At 45.9% G+C, this 18,897-nt stretch overlaps 1 protein-coding gene across 1 annotated transcript in view; it reads left to right on the forward strand.

Annotated features, from left to right (window-relative positions):
* The window catches only part of LOC311117887 (centrosomal protein of 112 kDa-like), a gene marked incomplete at its 5' end in the record, with an annotated part of 59,181 nt that extends 40,284 nt beyond the window's left edge, over positions 1 to 18,897 (forward strand). The window contains 4 exons of the mRNA XM_084192788.1: positions 7,287 to 7,376; positions 13,580 to 13,681; positions 16,827 to 16,891; positions 17,408 to 18,897. Coding sequence (XP_084048914.1) covers positions 7,287 to 7,376; positions 13,580 to 13,681; positions 16,827 to 16,891; positions 17,408 to 17,411 — 261 coding nt within the window. The remainder of the gene's footprint in view (positions 1 to 7,286; positions 7,377 to 13,579; positions 13,682 to 16,826; positions 16,892 to 17,407) is intronic.

Consider the following 18,897-nt stretch of genomic DNA (forward strand, 5'->3'; position numbering starts at 1 on the left):
GTAGTTACACCCACACAGACTGAATTGTGAGTGTGTGTGGGTACAGTTGGTGGTGTGTTTCTGTGTGTGCATGTTTGGCCGTGCATGTGTGCATTTTGTATTGTGTGTCTGTGTGCGGCCGCTCACTTTGCCGTGTGTGTGTGTGTGTGTGTGTGTGTGTGTGTGTGTGTGTGTGTGTGTGTGTGTGTGTGTGTCTGTGTGTGTGTGTGTGTGTGTCTGTGTGTATGTGTGTCTGTGTGTGTGTGTGTGTGTGTGTGTGTGTGTGTGTGCGTGTGTGTGTGTGTGTGTGTGTCTGTGTGTGTGTGTGTGTGTGTGTGTGTGTGTGTGTGTGTGTGTGTCTGTGTGATCTAGCTGCCTTGAGGCTGTGCCACCAGTTAGAGGTTCCTCCAGCAGCAGTCAGTCTGAGTAGTCCTGCCTAGCTAATTCTTCAATTCTATGTCATTTAGCAGACACTTTTATCCAAAGCGACCTACAGTCATGCATGCATACATTTGTTATGTATAGGTGGTCACGGGAATCAAACCCACTATTCTGGCGTTGCAAGAGCCGTGCTCTACCTACTGAGCTACAGAGGACCACCTCAATGTCATTAGAGTATCTCTTTAAAGTTGTGACAGCATACTGCAAATAGAAACTCCACATGAAGAGAACGGCTTTTGGTCTTCTTCTCTCTTCTGTTGCTTTTAGTTCACCCCAGGGAAGCATACTTTCCTTATCTTTGCAGGAGGAGACCACCCAGGAAAGATGACTCAGGTCTCGTGTGTGTGTGTGTGTGTGTGTGTGTGTGTGTGACTTAGTTTGATTTCATACTCTCACCTTTAGAACTTCTGTTAATATGAATGCATGCCTATACCTGTATGACATGCTTTGAGGAGTGTGTTGGTTTATGTGTGTGAGTAATGCTTTGAGCCAAACTTCCACTTTAAAGAGAAGTACACTGCTGATACAGAGGTGAGAAGGCCCTTCCAGCAGTGGCCCTGCCGTCCTCCTCTTCTTCCTCCTCCTCTCCCTTCTTTCTTTCTCCCTCCACCTCTCCATTTTCTCTCTCCTCTCTTTCTCCTCCCACATCTCCCTATACCGCTCGTCCTCTCCCTTCCCTCTCTCTCCCCCCTCATCCTCCACCTCTCCCCCCTCATCCTCCACCCCTCCCCCCTCATCCTCCACCTCTCCCCCTCACCCTCCACCTCTCCCCCCTCATCCTCCACCTCTCCCCCCTCATCTTCCACCTCTCCCCCCTCATCCTCCACCCCCCCATCCTCCACCCCTCTCCACCTCTCCCCCCTCATCCTCCACCCCCCCCATCCTCCACCCCTCTCCACCTCTCCCCCTCATCCTCCACCTCTCCCCCCTCATCCTCCACCTCCCCCCCTCATCCTCCACCCCTCTCCACCTCCCCCCTCATCCTCCACCTCTCCCCCCTCATCCTCTACCTTCCCCCCTCATCCTCCACCCCTCTCCACCTCCCCCCTCATCCTCCACCTCCCCCCCTCATCCTCCACCCCTCTCCACCTCCCCCCCTCATCCTCCACCTCTCCCCCCTCATCCTCATCCTCCACCTCCCCCCCTCATCCTCCACCCCTCTCCACCTCCCCCCTTCATCCTCCACCTCTCCCCCTCATCCTCTCCCTCAGGAAATATAATTTTTCTGTTGAGATTGATTCCAGTCTGGATGGTTGATAGAGACCATATCTCCCTGACCCATCTGGAGACGCTTTGGAATGATCCTCCATAGAAAATCACACGTTCACAGCCAGACAGAGAGAAAGAAGGAGAGAGGGAGGGATGGAGAGAATGAGAGAGATGAAGATAGAGAGAGGGAGAGATGGATCACAGATGTAGCACCTGGGAGAGGCTCTAACCCTAACACCTCTTCAAAGTTTTGGGAAAACAGATGTGGTACCTAAGGTGTATCTAGGATCAACCAGGGGTGGGGAATCTGGATGGGCTCTGGGTGAGATCTGTGCAATGGGAGCAGGTTTAGGAATGGGGAGGATGTTTCTTCTCAGTGAGGTTCCATGGATCAGGCCCTGATCCAGTCCTATCCCTTCAGAACGGTGAGAGAGGCTGAGCCTACAGATCTGTGCCCAGGGGGAGAGCAGGATCACTGGGGTAACCAGTCTGAGGAGGGACTTGCCTGGTCCTCAGGCTATGGTACAGTAGTAAAGAGTATGGATGGAAGAGTGATGCAAGGATCACGCATATCCCCCGCAACAGTTGAATTGGATCGATTCTATTGTATCTTGTGTTTATATTCTATAAATCGATAAAAATGTTGTGGAACAATCAGATACTGAAACTATATTTTCCCAGACAGACCATCTCTTGTTCTCAAATCGCACCCTATTCGGTAATATATAGTGCACTACTTTTAATCAGAGGTCAAAAGTAGTGTGACCAGATATCAAAAGAAGTGCTCTACATAGGGAATGGTTTGAGACTTATCCCTGATTTTTTTGCTTTAGGAGATGATGAGGATGGATACAGGAGATGGTGATCAGTGAAGAGGCCTGGAGGAAGGGCTGTCTGATTCATACAGTGATTCCATTATGAAGCCATGGAGTCATTCATTATCATTAATGATTCCTTCCATGACTGATGCGTTTGTGCAGTTGTGCTCAGGCCCTGTAGTGTTTCATCAATCAGAGATGTACACCACATGAAAAAGAGATCAGAGTACAGTCAGCACGCTCTTTATCTCTTCCCAGAAGCCTTCACTCAGACGTTCAGGAAACGCTGTGTCATGGTGCTGGGAATGGGGAGTGGGGTCAGGGGTCCCCAGAGAGGGTGTCATGGTGGGGTCATTGGGCTATCCTCAGGGGGAAATGTGTGTGTGATAGAGACTTCCTCTCTACACCCTTGCTATTCCTATCCCAGAGGTGTGTCACCTCACACATAACCTCTGTGTGTGTAACATCACATAGATGGTGTATCACACGGTTCATATTAACCATGCTACAAAGTTCATGACCACAACACCGCTATTACAGTAATACGTGACCAGAAGCTAAGAAGTTCAAGCCTTAGACTAGCAATCAAACAAACTTAAACTGATGAAATGCGAGGCAAGTTGGATACGGTAAAACTTCAATTAATAGCCTGGGCGTTTATTTGCTTTAATCACTGAACACAACCGGCGCTTATTAGAGACAGGCTTCTATTAGAGACAGGTTTCTATTAGAGCCAGGCTTCTATTTCCTTAATGCTCAATAACATTTTGAAAAGACTACCACACTGTTTATTGTGACCAGTATGGCCAATATAAACATTATAATAACAAAGATAAGCAAATCAGACTAGCAAAGACTAGGCTACCTATCATACACCCCCGATTTCGTGCTTCAGTACCATAAATGTTTTGGTGGCGCCATGGCTAGCAACGATGACAGAATAAAAAAACAAAAAAATGGAATGCACATGACCGTGGAAATATCAGAGCTGTGTCCATGGTAAGCTCGTAAACAATTAATTTTGTCACACCTACTACCGCTCCAGCGCTCGACTTCGCCGGTCTACTAACCACCGGTCCTGGCAACCATCATTACGCACACCTGGACCTCATCATCACCTTGATTACTCTCCCTTTATTTAGCCATCAGTAGCCTCAGTCATCAGGCAATATTGGTTTTGGTCACGTCAAGTACGCTTCTCCTTCTCTTATCGTTAAACTCACCTTCTGCATCTGCTTCCTGACTCCAAGCGTATACGTTACACATTTAGACCCGACGTTTATTTGAAAAGGGCGTTTATTTGCTGACATGTGTTCCGATGTCCAGCTAATTGAAGTTTTACGGTAATTGTAAACAAGTGAGTTGGAATGAAGTGCTTGACGTGATCAGAAGGAATCAGGGAGGATCGTGCCTGGAGAAGACAGAGCCTGATTTATATAATAACATCAACCAGTATCATATTCTTATGTCAATACACTTCGTAAACTCATCCAGTGAGTCTCTGTGGCTGAGTCCCAAATGGCACCATATTCCCTATAGTCCCAAATGGCACCATATTCCCTATTTAGTGCACTACTTTTGACTGGGGCCCATGGGGAATTGCATAGGGCTCTGGTCAAAGGTAGTGCACTAGATAGAGAATAGGGTGTCATTTGGGCGACACACTGTGTTGACTTAGAACAGGAAGGGTCCAGTTCAAAAAGCAGAAAGCAGACGGATCCTTTTAATGAATTAATAAACAGAACCACTTCTTGGAAGCGGAATGTGTGCTGGCGGCCGCATCAATCATTCCTAGAGTTACTTTCAACCATGGAAATTTGACTGAGCTTTGAATTCAGATTTATGCACTCGTTTTTGACATCTGTTGTTGTCTCATAATATTGTGGGAAGGGATAGACAGTTTGAAGAAAGATAGTTTGATCTAACACTTTATCTTAAGTTAACCCTTATACCCATGTAACTACACAGTAATAACTGTATTAAGTAATACAATTGTAGGTACATAAAGTGTTACCCAACATTTTGCCTTTTCATGATCCGTGTTCAATGCGTTAGGGTTGTGCTTCCCAGGAGCTGCAGTTAATCATAAACCTAGATCGTGTTAGTAATTTATGTTAAGTGGATGGGCTGTATATCACCAGTCAGTCATGGCTATCACCTGAGCTATGTTTCCCTCAACCATGGGAATGGATGGGAACACCTGCCTTACTCATTCACACACACACACACACTGCAGGGAGTGTCATAACGTTGATGCTTAGCAGTGCCTCTTTACCTCACACACACAGCCCACATCAAACCATCAACCCCCATCACACCATCAACCCCCATACTAGTGGACTTAGTGTGTGTGTGTGTGTGTGTGTGTGTGTGTGTGTGTGTGTGTGTGTGTGTGTGTGTATGGGCGAACACGTCTGTACTGCTGTGTGTGTGTGTGTGTATATATGGGCAAACACGTCTGTACTGCTGTGTGTGTGTGCTCTGGTTCTCGTGAGGCCTAATCGAAGGTGAAGTTTACACATGTGTGTGTGAGACATCTGGTTCTGAGTCGCATGCAGGAACCAAGCCTTTCATTCTTTCCACTGCTATCAGTTAGAGCAGGAGAGGAAAACAGTCCTCTACACTCCTCTTCTCCTCTGCGATCCTCTCATCTGCTATTCTTCACACAAACTTCTAAAGCCTTGTTCACACTGCGGGCCTTAATGCTCAAATCAGTTTTGTTTTTTAAATGCGTTTTGGAATACTGACCAAATCGGATTTGTGTGTGTTCAGACAGCAGTCATTTGCTGACATGGTTATGCTAGTTGTCATAGTAATGACGGGTGTGTGTGCAGTGGTGTAGGCTGATTGGTGTTTGTGCTCGTGGTTCCTATCGCTCAGAAGCTATGCAGCAAGCTAAGGTGACAACAATGCCTGCCATGGGCATGTCCCAGTTGCTTTGAATGTTCAAAATCATAGTATAAGAACACTTTTCAAGCCTCAAAGGATAAGATGATCCAACTTTCAAAACCAGTCCTTTTTGACAAGCCACTGCAGTCAACTAAATCAGGGTTTCCCAAACTCGGTCCTGGGCCCCCAGGTTTTTGTATGCCAGCCCAGCAGTACTGTCGGTAGCTTCATGGAGGGCGTTGTGTACACTGGTAGAATCCCTGGTACACTGTGTTGTGTACACTGGTAGAATCCCTGGTACACTGTGTTGTGTACACTGGTAGAATCCCTGGTACACTGTGTTGTGTACACTGGTAGAATCCCTGGTACACTGTTTACATTTTACATTTACATTTTTAGTCATTTAGCAGACGCTCTTATCCAGAGCGACTTACAGTTAGTGAATACATATATATATTTTTTTCATACTGGTCCCCCGTGGGAATCGAACCCACAACCCTGGCGTTGCAAACGCCATGCTCTATCAACTGAGCTACATCCCTGCCGGCCATTCCCTCCCCTACCCTGGACAACGCTAGGCCAATTGTGCGCCGCCCATGAGTCTCCCGGTCGCGGCCGGCTGCGACAGAGCCTGGATTCGAACCAGGATCTCTAGTGGCACAGCTAGCACTGCTATGCAGTGCCTTAGACCACTGCGCCACTCAGGAGAAACCTGTGTTGTGTACACTGGTAGAATCCCTGGTACACTGTGTTGTGTACACTGGTAGAATCCCTGGTACACTGTGTTGTGTACACTGGTAGAATCCCTGGTACACTGTGTTGTGTACACTGGTAGAATCCCTGGTACACTGTGTTGTGTACACTGGTAGAATCCCTGGTACACTGTGTTGTGTACACTGGTAGAATCCCTGGTACACTGTGTTTGAATCTCAGGTATCTGGTACCCAACCTACACTCATAAGGCAGGTGTAGTGTTCAATGTTCATATCTGAAACTGCACTAATATAATGATCCAAAATGTATTCACAAGAGACTTGTGTGTGTGACGTTTAAAGCCCAGACAGTTAACAGCAATTCATTCCCTGTGTGCGTCTCTCTTTATCTCCTTCTGAATGACTCTGGGGAATGAGCCCAGCTTTCCAATAATGACTGTCACGACTTTATCATTAGCCTTTTAATACACTGTTAATATGAGAGTCAACTCTCCTCTCTCTCTCTCTCTCTCTCTCTCTCTCTCTCTCTCTCTCTCTCTCTCTCTCTCTCTCTCTCTCTCTCTCACTCTCTCCTCTCTTCCTCTCTCTCTCTCTCTCTCTCTCTCTTCCTCCCTCTCTCTCTCTCTCTCTCTTCTCTCTCTCTCTTCCTCTTCTCTCTCTTCTCTCTCTCTCTCTCTCTCTCTCTCTCTCTCTCTCTCTCCTCTCTCTCTCTCTCTCTCTCTCTCTCTCTCTCTCTCTCTCTCTCTCTCTCTCTCTCTCTCTCTTTCTCTCTCTCTCTCTCTCTCCTCTCCTCTCTCTCTCTCTCTCTCTCTCTCTCTCTCTCTCTCTCTCTCTCTCTCTCTCTCTCTCTCTCTCTCTCTCTCTCTCTCTCTCTCTCTCTCTCTCTTCTCTCTCTCTCTCTCTTCTCTCCTCTTTCTCTCTCTCTCTCTCTCTCTCTCTCTCTCTCTCTCTCTTCCTCTTTCTCTCTCCCTCTCTACTCTCTCTCTCTCTCTCTCTCTCTCTCTCTCTCTTTCTCTCTCTTCTCCCTCTTTCTCTCTCTCTCTCTCTTCTCTTCTCTCTCTCTCTCTCTCTCTCTCTCTCTCTCTCTCTCTCTCTCTCTCTCTCTCTCGCTCTTCCTCTCTCTCTCTCTCTCTTTCTCTCTCCTCTCTATCTCTCTCACTCTGTCTCTCTCTCTCTTTATCCCTCTCTTTCTTTATCTCTCTTGTTCAAATGCGCTCTCTCTTTTCTGTCTCTCTAGGTTCTGCAGGAGAAGGTGGAGAATCTCCAGAGGCAGCTGCACTCCTCCGAGAAGAAACTACTGAACAAAGAGTTAGAGAATCAGGAGCAGGTAACATATTCCTTCTTCTACCCCTGACTCACCCCTCAAACCTTAACTTCACCCCCTCATCCTTCAGACTTACCCCTCAACTTCACCCCCTCATCCTTCAGACTTACCCCTCAACTTCACCTGTCAGTCTCACCCCCAACCCTCTACCTCACCCCTCTACTTCACCCCTCTACCTCACCCCTCTACCTCAACCCTCTACCTCAACCCTCTACCTCACCCCTCTACCTCACCCCTCTACCTCACCCCTCTACTTCACCCCTCTACCTCAACCCCCTACCTCAACCTTCAGTTTCACACCTCTCTCCTCTTCCTCTCTCTCCTCTCTCCTCTTCCTCTCTCTCCCCTCTCTTCTACCCAACCCCTAGTTCAGAGGCAGAGATTTTCCAAATTCCTTGAGATCCGGCTTCAAGAGCCAGCACTGTGGGGCAGGAATGTTCAGAGGGAATCCTGAACCACTGCACACACACACACACACACACCAGCCCCTGTGTGCTCTGTAATCACAGGTCTGCTTTGACCTTGACACACACAGAGAAGAAAGGCAGTAATCACCACGTAGGAGGCTGGCTGGCAGTCTCTCTGTCTCTGGCTGGGCCTATGTACCTCTAGGCTGGTATGTACCACTGGAGACAACTCTTGGTCCCGGGGAGCCGCCCATTGACCCTTACACACACTTCACACACTTTGCTGGAACCGCTCCATGTCGGACGGACATACATTTCTCCAGAATGGGTCAGTGGTGCTAGGGTTGTAGGGCCACCAGCCGGTGGGTTGACCCAGTACTGCAGGCTTTTTCCTCTCATCCGACTTAATTAAAAGGATAGGGCTTTAGGCTCTTAACCTACACTTCTGCAAGGTGAACTTTTTCCAAGGTTGTACATACTTTCGTTATGCAAATGGTCAAAGGTGTGTTAGGCGTGTAGGATTCTCCATTGAACATGCGTTTAGTCTAGGACTAGGCTCAATCTTGTCAGGGAAACTGGCCTATAACTATGTCTGAAGTGAACTCATTCCTATCAGATTCACTGAGACTGTGTTTACCTGGTGGTCTGTGTCTGACTGGAGATGGGCCCTCTCAGTGTAGTTATAGTGATACTCTGTTCTCTATACCTCCTTATGAGGAGAGAGAGGCTCTCTGAGGCTGGTGTGTGCGTGCATGTATGTGTCCATGCGTGTGTGTGTTCGTGTGTGTGTTTTCGCATGTCTGTGTGTGTGTCTGTGCGAATGATGTGTGTGTTAATAAAACCTGAGGCCTACTAACTCACAAACTCTCTCTGCCTCCTTACAGTGATATTGCCCTAGTTTATCTGCCAAGACATGTCTTTGTAATCTGATCTCACACGCTAAAACAGTTTCTCTACCCCAGACTTCACACAGATGTTTCCTGCCTGCCTCTTCCAGAGCCCTCTCGGACTCCCAGCTGTAAAATGGCGGCTCGGCTGCACCTCACTGCACCTTGTCTGAAGACAATCAAAAGTACACTGGTTATTTACAGATCAATCAGCCACTGGTGTTGTGCAGTTCTGTGTGTAACTCACTGCATTAGTAACTAACACATCCTGTTTTTTTAGAACTTCACACTTCCCTTTTCTTATCGCTCTTCCTCTTTTTAGTCACTTCTCTGTGAAGCTCTTTATTTATTTCAAGGCAGCGAAGCGTTTTTGAATTCAAAGCATTTCCCAACGAACTCTGAGAGTGCAACTCAGAGATGTGGTGGCGCAAACTTTGTGAGTGACGTGGTTTTTGATGTACCCCCTTGTATCTGACAAGGTTTTTGTCACTCCAGAATCTTCCAACAGCGAGCACAATCTGCACCTCAAGCTACGTGGCAAACTTCATTTGAATGTTCAAAGTGTCAACGCCTTGTTTCTTTCGTCTGGCAGCTGTCAGAAACCTTGGTGTGTGACAGACAGTATCAAGCGCTGGGGGAAAGTCAAAACCACCAGCACAATCTAAAGACTATATATAGATGAAATGTTGTCATTTTAAGAGAACGGAAGGAGAAAAACTAAAAAGACTTCTGCTTCTCTCAGGAGCTTGAAAATGGAGTCTAACGCTTCATCAGGAACAACAAAAAACGTATATTTTCCTTTTAAAAGAGGGTGGAGATGAGACCGATGTCTCTGTGTGGAAAGTCAGATTGTTCCTCTCTGTCATTCTCAGTCTCTGATGGATGCTTTGGAGAACAGGAGCTAAGGTTTGATCAACCAATGTCTTCAAAGGTTGCTTACATCTGTGTGATCGGCGAGGAGCCTCTTTAAAGGCCTCCTCTCCTCATGTCCCTCCATCCACCTGTCTAAAGACAAACAGGCCTTTACAGTACAGAGAGGGATTCAGAAAGAGAGAGATGAAGCGAGGGAGCGATAAAGAGATTAGATATAAAACAGCCTGTGAGAAACAGAACTGAAAGAAAGAGTGATACTTCCATATTCAGCTGGAGTGTTCGATGTGATCCTTCAGTCAACTCGAGAGATTCAGTGAATTTCAATTCACTATCGCTCACCTGCTATCACTAACCTGAGCCCCAGACTGCTTACCATCCCAGATCCCACCGCTGCCACCAAATGTCGCAGTTGAAATGTCCATATGTGTTGAATGAGATTCCACAAGTGGGAAAATAGTTCAGTAGGACCTTTGTCTGACCTACTGTAGTGTAGCATCTATGTCTGGGTTAGCATAACTAGCGTTTGTTAGCCACAACAAAGGTGCTGCCATAGAAAATGGCTGCTCTGCCTCTCTCCACACCCGCACATTTCCCAGTTAACCAGGACAACTAATGCCTTGGTGAGACATACGTTAAGCTTATAATCGCTAAAGCTTTGTCTCCAAGGCACTCCCCAGTTGTTTATAGATCAGTGTATATGATCTGTGTATGTATCTACCCATCCTCAGGCCTATGAGAAGCATAGTAGGAAACTGTATTATGAAATATATATATTTTTTACATGAATCAGACTTTTGTTAATGAACTTTTCAAACAGGCAGTACATACAGCTCACATCTTACCTAGCGGGAATTAAGCACTGCAGGGTTCAGCTAATGGGCGCCACTCGGCTAAGTCCACCTGCAGCCATTACATTACATTACATAGCATTCCAGCTGCAGAGCAGATCCTCTATAATGTGATGTAGAGCTCTTTGTGTCTGTCCTACAGTACAACGCCCAGGCTAATGATGATCTAATACAGCTGGCCTCGACGTCATTAGGCTGGCGGCCAGGTAGACCTCTATTATACAGTATACCCTCTCTCTGTCAGACGAGAAAAGTGAAGGGTAATGTCTTACCCCCTATGAGATCTCTGTCTCGCTCAACCCCTCTTCCTTTGTTGCTTTCTTTATCTCTATTTCTCGTTCTACCTCTTCCTCTCTCTCTCATCCTCTCTCTCTCTCGCTTCTTATTCTTTTTCTCTCTCTCTCATCCTCTCTCTCATTCTTTCTCTCTCTCTCATCCTCTCTCTCTCTCATATTCTCTCTCTCTCTCTCTCATCCTCTCTCTCTCTCTCTCTCTCTCTCTCTCTCTCATCCTCTCTCTCTCTCTCTCTCTCATCCTCTCTCTCTCTCGCGTCTCATTCTTTCTCTCTCTCATCCTCTCTCTCTCACTTCTCATTCTTTCACTCTCATCTTCTCTCTCTCTCATCCTCTCTCTCGCTCTCTCGCTTCTCATTCTTTCTCTCTCTCTCATCCTCTCTCTCTCTCATCTTCTCTCTCTCTCTGTCTCTCATCCTCTCTCTCTCTCTGTCTCTCATCCTCTCTCTCTCTCTCTCTCTCATCCTCTCTCGCGTCTCATTCTTTCTCTCTCTCATCCTCTCTCTCTCACTTCTCATTCTTTCTCTCTCCTCTCTCTCTCATCCTCTCGCTCACTTCTCATTATTTCTCTCTCATCTTCTCTCTCTCTCATCCTCTCTCTCTCTCTCATCCTCTCTCTCTCTCTCTCTCTCTCTCTCTCGCTTCTCATTCTTTCTTCTCTCTCTCTCATCCTCTCTCTCTCTCTCTCTTGCTTCTCATTCTTTCTCTCTCTTTCTCCCCCCTCTCTAGTACTCATAGTTACGAAAGCAAACATTCATGGCATGTCTACTTTGATTAGCCTCAAGCCTGTGAGTATAGGCTCCAATCCTCCCTGCAGTGTAGCCCGGTGAATACTAGTTACCCTGAATCTGATCTATGGGATGGAAAACGGAGATGGAGTTGTCAGGAGGGAGCTAGTCATTTAGATTGAAGTGTGTATATCCCTTACTACTGTGGTAACTTAAATACAGCACTGTACGTACTGTACATGCATTAAGAATGCAGCCAAGGAACTTGAATGGAAGTCTTTCAAAGAATCCCAATACTTTTACATTGAAATGTGGCTTATGAGGAGATTTGACCGTTGTTTGTTGGTTTGGTGTTTGGTCTTGAGTGTTTTGTCTGGGCACCATCTTGTTATGACTGCCTCCCTCTCTGGGGTTCTACCCTTATTTTAACTTGTTGGCACCCCAAATTACAGCCTGTAAAACATTTATTTTTTTGCATTTGTTTGAAAATGTTCATTCTCAAATTACTCGTGGCTCCCTTTCTCACGGAGGAAAGAAAAAAAAGTACATTGATAGACTTTCTCTCCTGATGATGTTATTGGCCCGACACTTTTAAATGAGGCGGGAGGGAGAACATTTTTGGCAAAGTGGCAAAGGCCTAATCTACTGCAAACTGTGCTGAGACAAAAAGAGCTGTTCAGTGGTGGGATCATTTATACTCTCCCCCTTTGAAGTGCGTCCCAATCCCTTTCATTGTTCCCTGAAAGATCAATTACAGAAAGGCAGATCAATCAGTTAAATCCACAACAGGAAAATTATTTTTGGAAAACCAATTTTCTACTACTCTCTTTCTCTCTCTCTCTCTCTCTCTCTCTCTCTCTGTCCCTCTCCTACTCTTTAGAAGGGAATATCTAAAGAAAAATAAAGAGGAAAGAGTTATTTTTAACAATAACTGGACTTCGGCATGCTAAAGACCTCATGGTAGGAATAGTTTGGGGCTCTCCCTAGTTATCAATCAATCAATCAAATGTCTTTATAAATACCTTTTTCCATCAGCAGATGTCACAAAGTGCTTATACAGAAACCCAGCCTAAAACCCCAAACAGCAAGCAATGCAGATGTAGAAGCACGGTGGCTATGAAAAACTCCCTAGAAAGGCAGGAACCTAGAAAGAAACCTAGAGAGGAACCAGGCTCTGAGGGGTGGCCAGTCCTCTTCTATCCACAGAGAATGTAGTCACTCTGCGACCTGACCAGGCCCTAGTTTTAAACTATTACAGGCCAGAGTTCTTCCTGGTCAGGTCACATGGTCAGGAAAAACTCCTGTAGATTCCACAAGCACCAACTCCATACCAAACCTCTCAGTTTGTCATTACAGCATGTCTGCCTACTGAACGTACAGTACATTCACTGTGTGTGTTTGTGGGCATGGAGGAATGGCTAACCAAACGTTTTAAGCTTTGTAATCAGACTATGGTTTTCTCCAGTGTAATTTAGCTCCAGACAGCCCTCTCTGTGCCCCACATAGGGAGGGCTGATGTGTTTGATGTGTTCTGTCTGTTCTCTCAAACCCAGCTGGGCCTGGGTCTAAAAGTCAAGGGTGGTCAATTCCAGTCCTGGAGGGCGGAAGTGAGTGTAAGCTCGAGCCCAGCTTTATTAAGACACCTGATTCAGATAATTATGGTCTCTAAAATGAAGATGGTGATTAGTTCATTTGAATTAGGTGTGTTTGTGCTGAGCTGGAACAAAAACCTGCACCCACTGCATACCCTAAGGGCTACGCTGAGTTGGCCACGTGGTCTGTGGTGACCGTGATCTTTTTACTAGCCAATAGGAGGCGATGTGTGTATAATTACTCTTTGGTCAATTAATAGACGCTCTTGTCCAGAGCCACTTACAATAAGTGTATTGAACCACATCCTCTCTTTCTATGGCTTTGAAGTAGTCTGATTCCCTCCTATTGCGACAAGGTAAAAATCTGTCGTTCTGCCCCTGAGCAAGGCAGTTAACCCACTGTTCCCCGGGCGCCGATGACGTGGATGTCGATTAAGGCAGCCCCCTGCCCCTCTCTGATTCAGAGGGGTTGGGTTAAATGCGGAAGACACATTTCAGTTGAATGCATTCAGTTGTACAACTGAACAGGTATCCCCCTTTCCTTCTCCCTATTCCTCCTCCTCTCCCTCTCACTGCAGGTCACGCTGGTACTTCAGGAGTGTGAGATGAAAATGAAAGGGCTGATGCCAGCTGAGCTGCGACAGGAGCTGGAGGACACTATCTCCTCTCTCAAGTCTCAGGTAGGAACAAGACCTGCATGGGGCACTATACACAGGACACACTCAGCCTATATCTAACTCACCAAATTCAACTAATCCACATATCAACTAACTATCAAAATCTTGGTTAGTTGATTCATGTGTTAGTGACCTAGAGTTGTTGACCCCTGATCTATATGCAGTAATACAGACAGAGGTACCTGGGCAATACACTCCATACATCTCAACTTATAGACCTGCTTTCCTTTTCAGTGTTTCTTCAGATACCAACTATGAACAGTTTTCCTTTGCTGCCATTTTCTTATTTTCTGCTTTCCTCCCTCTCTCTACATATTGATAGAAACCATCCGAGACTGAACCCACACACGGTCTGTTTGTTTGATTCCTTGGCCGTGACGAGGGGGTATCATATGGTGGTGTAGACCAGACAGCAGAGCCCATAGACATGGCTTTGGACCAGTCCACTTTGAAGCTCCCTCTCTTTCTCTAGGCTCCATCAGATCAGACACAATTACACCCCGCGTTTAACCACATTAATACCGCCGTCAAGGGCGCCGCTCCCCACCCAGCCGCCGCGGACAGTCTCCTATTAGTTTAACTGGGCCTTGTTCGACATGAAACTATGGTGGGCAGCGGGAGGGAGGGGAATTTCTGCCCAACATTTTGAATGTAAACAATAGGCCTTTCTGTGTCGGGGGTGTGGTGGGGGGGGCTGAGGGAGAGGGGGCCCCACTAACCAACCAACAACAACATTTGAAGGGGGCCCGCGCTTCTAAACTCAAACTGGCCCCAACGCCTGGCTGCTTTGGATAGCTCCGGATGGATCTCTTTCCAGTCCTGCCGCCACAAGCCTCTGCCAACGGATATGTTTATACGATGTAATTCACGACCAGAACGGCCTCCCTTTTCATTGAGGATGTCTTGGGTTTTGCACATTACGACGCATTATTTTTACTGAAAGAACAGCGACTCCATGGCATCCGACCGCAGTTCCGTTTTTTTTTGCATACTGATGCTGTTACTCCTCTGAAAGCAGCAGCGCTCCAAATGAAACGCTAAATCTGTTCCTGAGGTTTCCATCCAAGAGAATGGAATGTACCATTGAGTTCCAGTACAGTAGTTACACATCAGAGACTATTATAACCCTTTTGTTTCAGTTGATCTAAAGAGAAGGATTTTGATTTGATTTGGAACACAGTAGTATGGACAGTGCCTATAGAAAGTGCACACCCCCTTTCAAACGTTTCACCTTTTGTTGCCTTATAGCCTGTAGTAAAATGCATTCAAATAGTTGTTTTTCTCTATTGATCTACACATCCTACCCCATAACCTCCATGTGAAAAAAATATTCTGAATCTTTTTAGAAAATCGATACAAAATAAAAACTGAAATAGCTTGGTTGTATAAATCTCCACCCCTTTGTAATAGCGATCCTAAATTAGCTCAGGTGTAACCAATCACCTTCAAAATCACACACAAGTTAATTGGCCTCCACCTGTGTTACATTTTAGTGATTCACATGATTTCAGGATAAATTCAGCAGTTCCTGTAGGTTCTCTCTGCTGGGCAGTGATTTGCGAAGCAAACACTCAACCATGAGCACCAAGGAGTTTTCAAAAGAACTCTGGGACAAAGTTGTGGAAAGGCACAGATCGGGGGATGGGTATACAAAAAAGTATTTGAATATCCCTTGGAGCACTGTCAAGACGATTATTAAGAAGTGGAAGGTGTATGGCACCACCAAGACCCTGCCTAAATCAGGCCGTCCCTCCAAACTGGATGACCGAGCAAGTAGGAGACTGATCAGAGTCCAATGGCAACTTTGAAAGAGCTACAGGCTTTTATGGCCAAGACTGGTCAAAGTGTGCATGTGACAACAATATCCCAAGCACTCCACAAATCTGCCATATAGGGTGGCAAGAAGGAAGCCATTATTCAAGAAAGTCCACCTGTTTTGAAATATGCAAAAAAAAGATTTGGAAGATTCTGTAGCCATGTGGCAAAACGTTTTGTGATCTGACGAAACAAAAATGTAACTTTTTGGCCTAAATGCAAAGCGTTACTTTTGGCGCAAACCCAATATGGCACATCACCCAAAGAACACCGTCCCTACTGTGAAGCATGGTGGTGGTAGCATCATGTTATGGGGATGTTTCTCTAAGGGGAAATGAATGGGGCAATGTACAGAAAAGTCCTTGAGGAAAACCTGCTACCCTCTGCAAGAAAGCTGAAACTGGGCTTGAAGTTCCCCTTTTCAGCATGACAACGACCCGAAGCACACAGCCAAAGCTACAGTGGAGTGATGAAGGAATAAAAAGGTAAATGTCCTTGAGTGGCCCAGTCAGAGCCCCCACCTAAATCCAATTGAAAATTGTGGCATGACTTGAAGATTGCTGTCCATCAATGCTCCCAAAGGAACTTGACAGAGATTGAACAGTTTTGTAAAGAAGAATGGTGAAATATTGCCAAATCTAGGTGTGCAAAGTTGGTTGAGACCTATCCCAACAGACTCAGCTGTAATTGCTGCCAAAGGTGCTTCCACCAACTATTAACTCAGGGGGGTGGAGACATGTCCAATTATGATATTTCAGTTTTGTATTTTTTATATATCCTTTTTTTTTTCACTATAGAAAAAAATATCCTTAAGTGTGGAGTATGGTGTGTAGATATTTTTTGACATAACAAAATGTGAAAAAAGTTCAAGGGGGTGTAGACTTTCTATAGGCACTGTATGTAGTTAAGGCCTGGTACTGCCTAGTCTAACCCTTTGGAAGTTAACTCTTTCACTGTCCCCCTAAAGTAGCAGTGGACTATCTGTACTGGCCCCATGTCTTGTATTCTCATGGTTTCACAACTGTATCAAAATCCTAACCTCTCACCTATAATCTCACTCAGTCACCTTACTCCCTAGCCCCCTACTCCCCTATGAATTGCTCCCTTCTCCTTCAACCCCTACTCCCCCCTACTCTCCTAGGCTTGCCCCCTATTGCCTTAACCCTTATTCCCCTAACCTTTCCTTTCTCAACCCCTTCTCCTCTATCGCTTTTCTATCTCAACCCCTTCTCAATAACACACTACCCCTATACCCTCTTACTGAGCCCCTACTGTGCATTGACCCCTGACCCCCGACTGTGTGTGTTGACCCCTTACTGTGTGTTGGCTGCAGGTGAACTTCCTCCAGAAGAGAGCTTCTGTGTTACAGGAGGACCTGGATGCCTGTCACAGCAGGAGGTAAATGTCCTGTAACGTGACTGTGATCGAGGCCTGGCGGTTGAAGCCTTTGATGTCCCGTCCATCAATCATGCTGTCAGAGACACTGAACGTGTTTATGGAAAGCATCTATACATACCCTGTGATAAAGAGTGGCCATTCAAATAGTCTGCTACTCCCACCTGGGATGATGCTGCTCCTGTATCAACAGTATGTGATATTTCTTAGTGAACATAGGCGGGGTTGGAGTCACTCAAATTAGACCACCCAAACCCAACTCAGTCATTTCATTTACTACATTGATTTGACAGGGACAATGCACATCAATCAATATTTCTGTAAATGTGCCAGATTTTGCCAGCTGGCTAGTTTCCATCTGTAGTCCCGGGCAGGTAGTCAAAACGGAATCTTCTCTATCCTCTTTGGGTAATAAAATAGACTGTTGAGAGATGTGAAGTTCATGAAACATTATGACGTGTGCTTAAACAACCCTCCCTTTTCTCTCCTGTCCTAAACCCCTCCCCTCTCCCAATCCAGGTAACCATGAACTGTTCTTCCCTTGGCCACACCCATTATCCGGACATGAAGGATATGACGCCCTATCAGATGTGAGAATCATCGCCACAGTTACCAGGCATCACACATCTGTCATGCCATGGGAGCACCAATCAGCTGTGCCAGTTATGTTGACCACACCCACACTGTTGTGTCTATCACAATTTTTAACCACTATGGATTTTTACATATTTATTTACTGTCAGATTTTTTGTTCACATTCCCTGTTAGAAATCAATCATTTTGTGGATGTTTAATGTACGTACTATCCATACATACACTATATATACAAAATTATGTGGACACCCCTTGAAATCAGTAGATTCTGCTATTTCAGCCACAACCGTTGCTGGCAGGTGTATAAAATCGAGCACACCGCCATGCAATCTCCATAGACAAACATTGGCAGTAGAATGGCCTTAGTGATGTTCAACAAGTCAGTTTGTCAAATGTCTGCCCTGCTAGAGCTGCCCCGGTCAACTGTAAATGCTGTTATTGTGAAGTGGAAAGATCTAGGAGCAACAACTGCTCAGCCACGAAGTGGTAGGCCACACAAGCTCCCAGAATGGGACTCTCCTCGGTTGCAACACTCACTACCGAGTTCCAAACTGCCTCTGGAAGCAACGTCAGCACAATAATTGTTAGTTGGGAGCTTCATGAAATGGGTTTACATGGTCGAGCAGCCACACACAAACCTAAGATCACCATGCGCAATGCCAAGCGTCGGCTGGAGTGGTGTAAAGCTCGCCACCATCTTGCAGTCCGACGGACGAATTTGGTTTGGCGGATGCCAGAAGAATGCTACCTGCTCCAATGCATAGTGCCAACTGTAAAGTTTGGTGGAGGAAGAATAATGGTCTGGGGCTGTTGTTCATGGTTCAGGCTCCTTAGTTCCAGTGAAGTGAAATCTTATCTTAGTGCTACAGCATACATTCTAGACAATTCTGTGCTTCCAACTTTGTGGCAACAGTTTGGTGAAGACCCTTTCCTGTTTCAGCATGACAATGCCCCCATGCACAAAGCGAGGTCCATACAGAAATGGTTTGTCGAGATCGGTGTGGAAGAACTTGACAGGCCTGCACAGAGCTCTGACCTCAACCCCATCGAACACCTTTGGGATGAATTGGAATGCTGACTGCGAGCCAGGCCTAATCGCCCAACATCAATCAATGCCCGACCTCACTAATGCTGTTGTGGCTGAATGGAAGCAAGTCCCCGCAGCAAAGTTCCAACAGCTAGTGGAAAGCCTTCCCAGAAGACTGGAGGCTGTTGTAGCAGCAAAGGGAGGACCAACTCCATATTAATTCCCATGATTTTGGAATGAGATGTTCGACAAGCAGGTGTCCACATACTTTTGGTCATGTAGTGTATGTTGTTTTTTTGTGATTCCATATGACATGCTTCAAAATCAAGTTTGATACTGAATGTACATACCGAATGCATTGTTTTATTAAAGTTCTTTTTTCATCATA

This window comes from Coregonus lavaretus, assembly GCF_964263955.1.
Source record: "Coregonus lavaretus genome assembly, contig: HAP1_SCAFFOLD_1543, whole genome shotgun sequence".
Lineage (NCBI taxonomy): Eukaryota > Metazoa > Chordata > Actinopteri > Salmoniformes > Salmonidae > Coregonus > Coregonus lavaretus.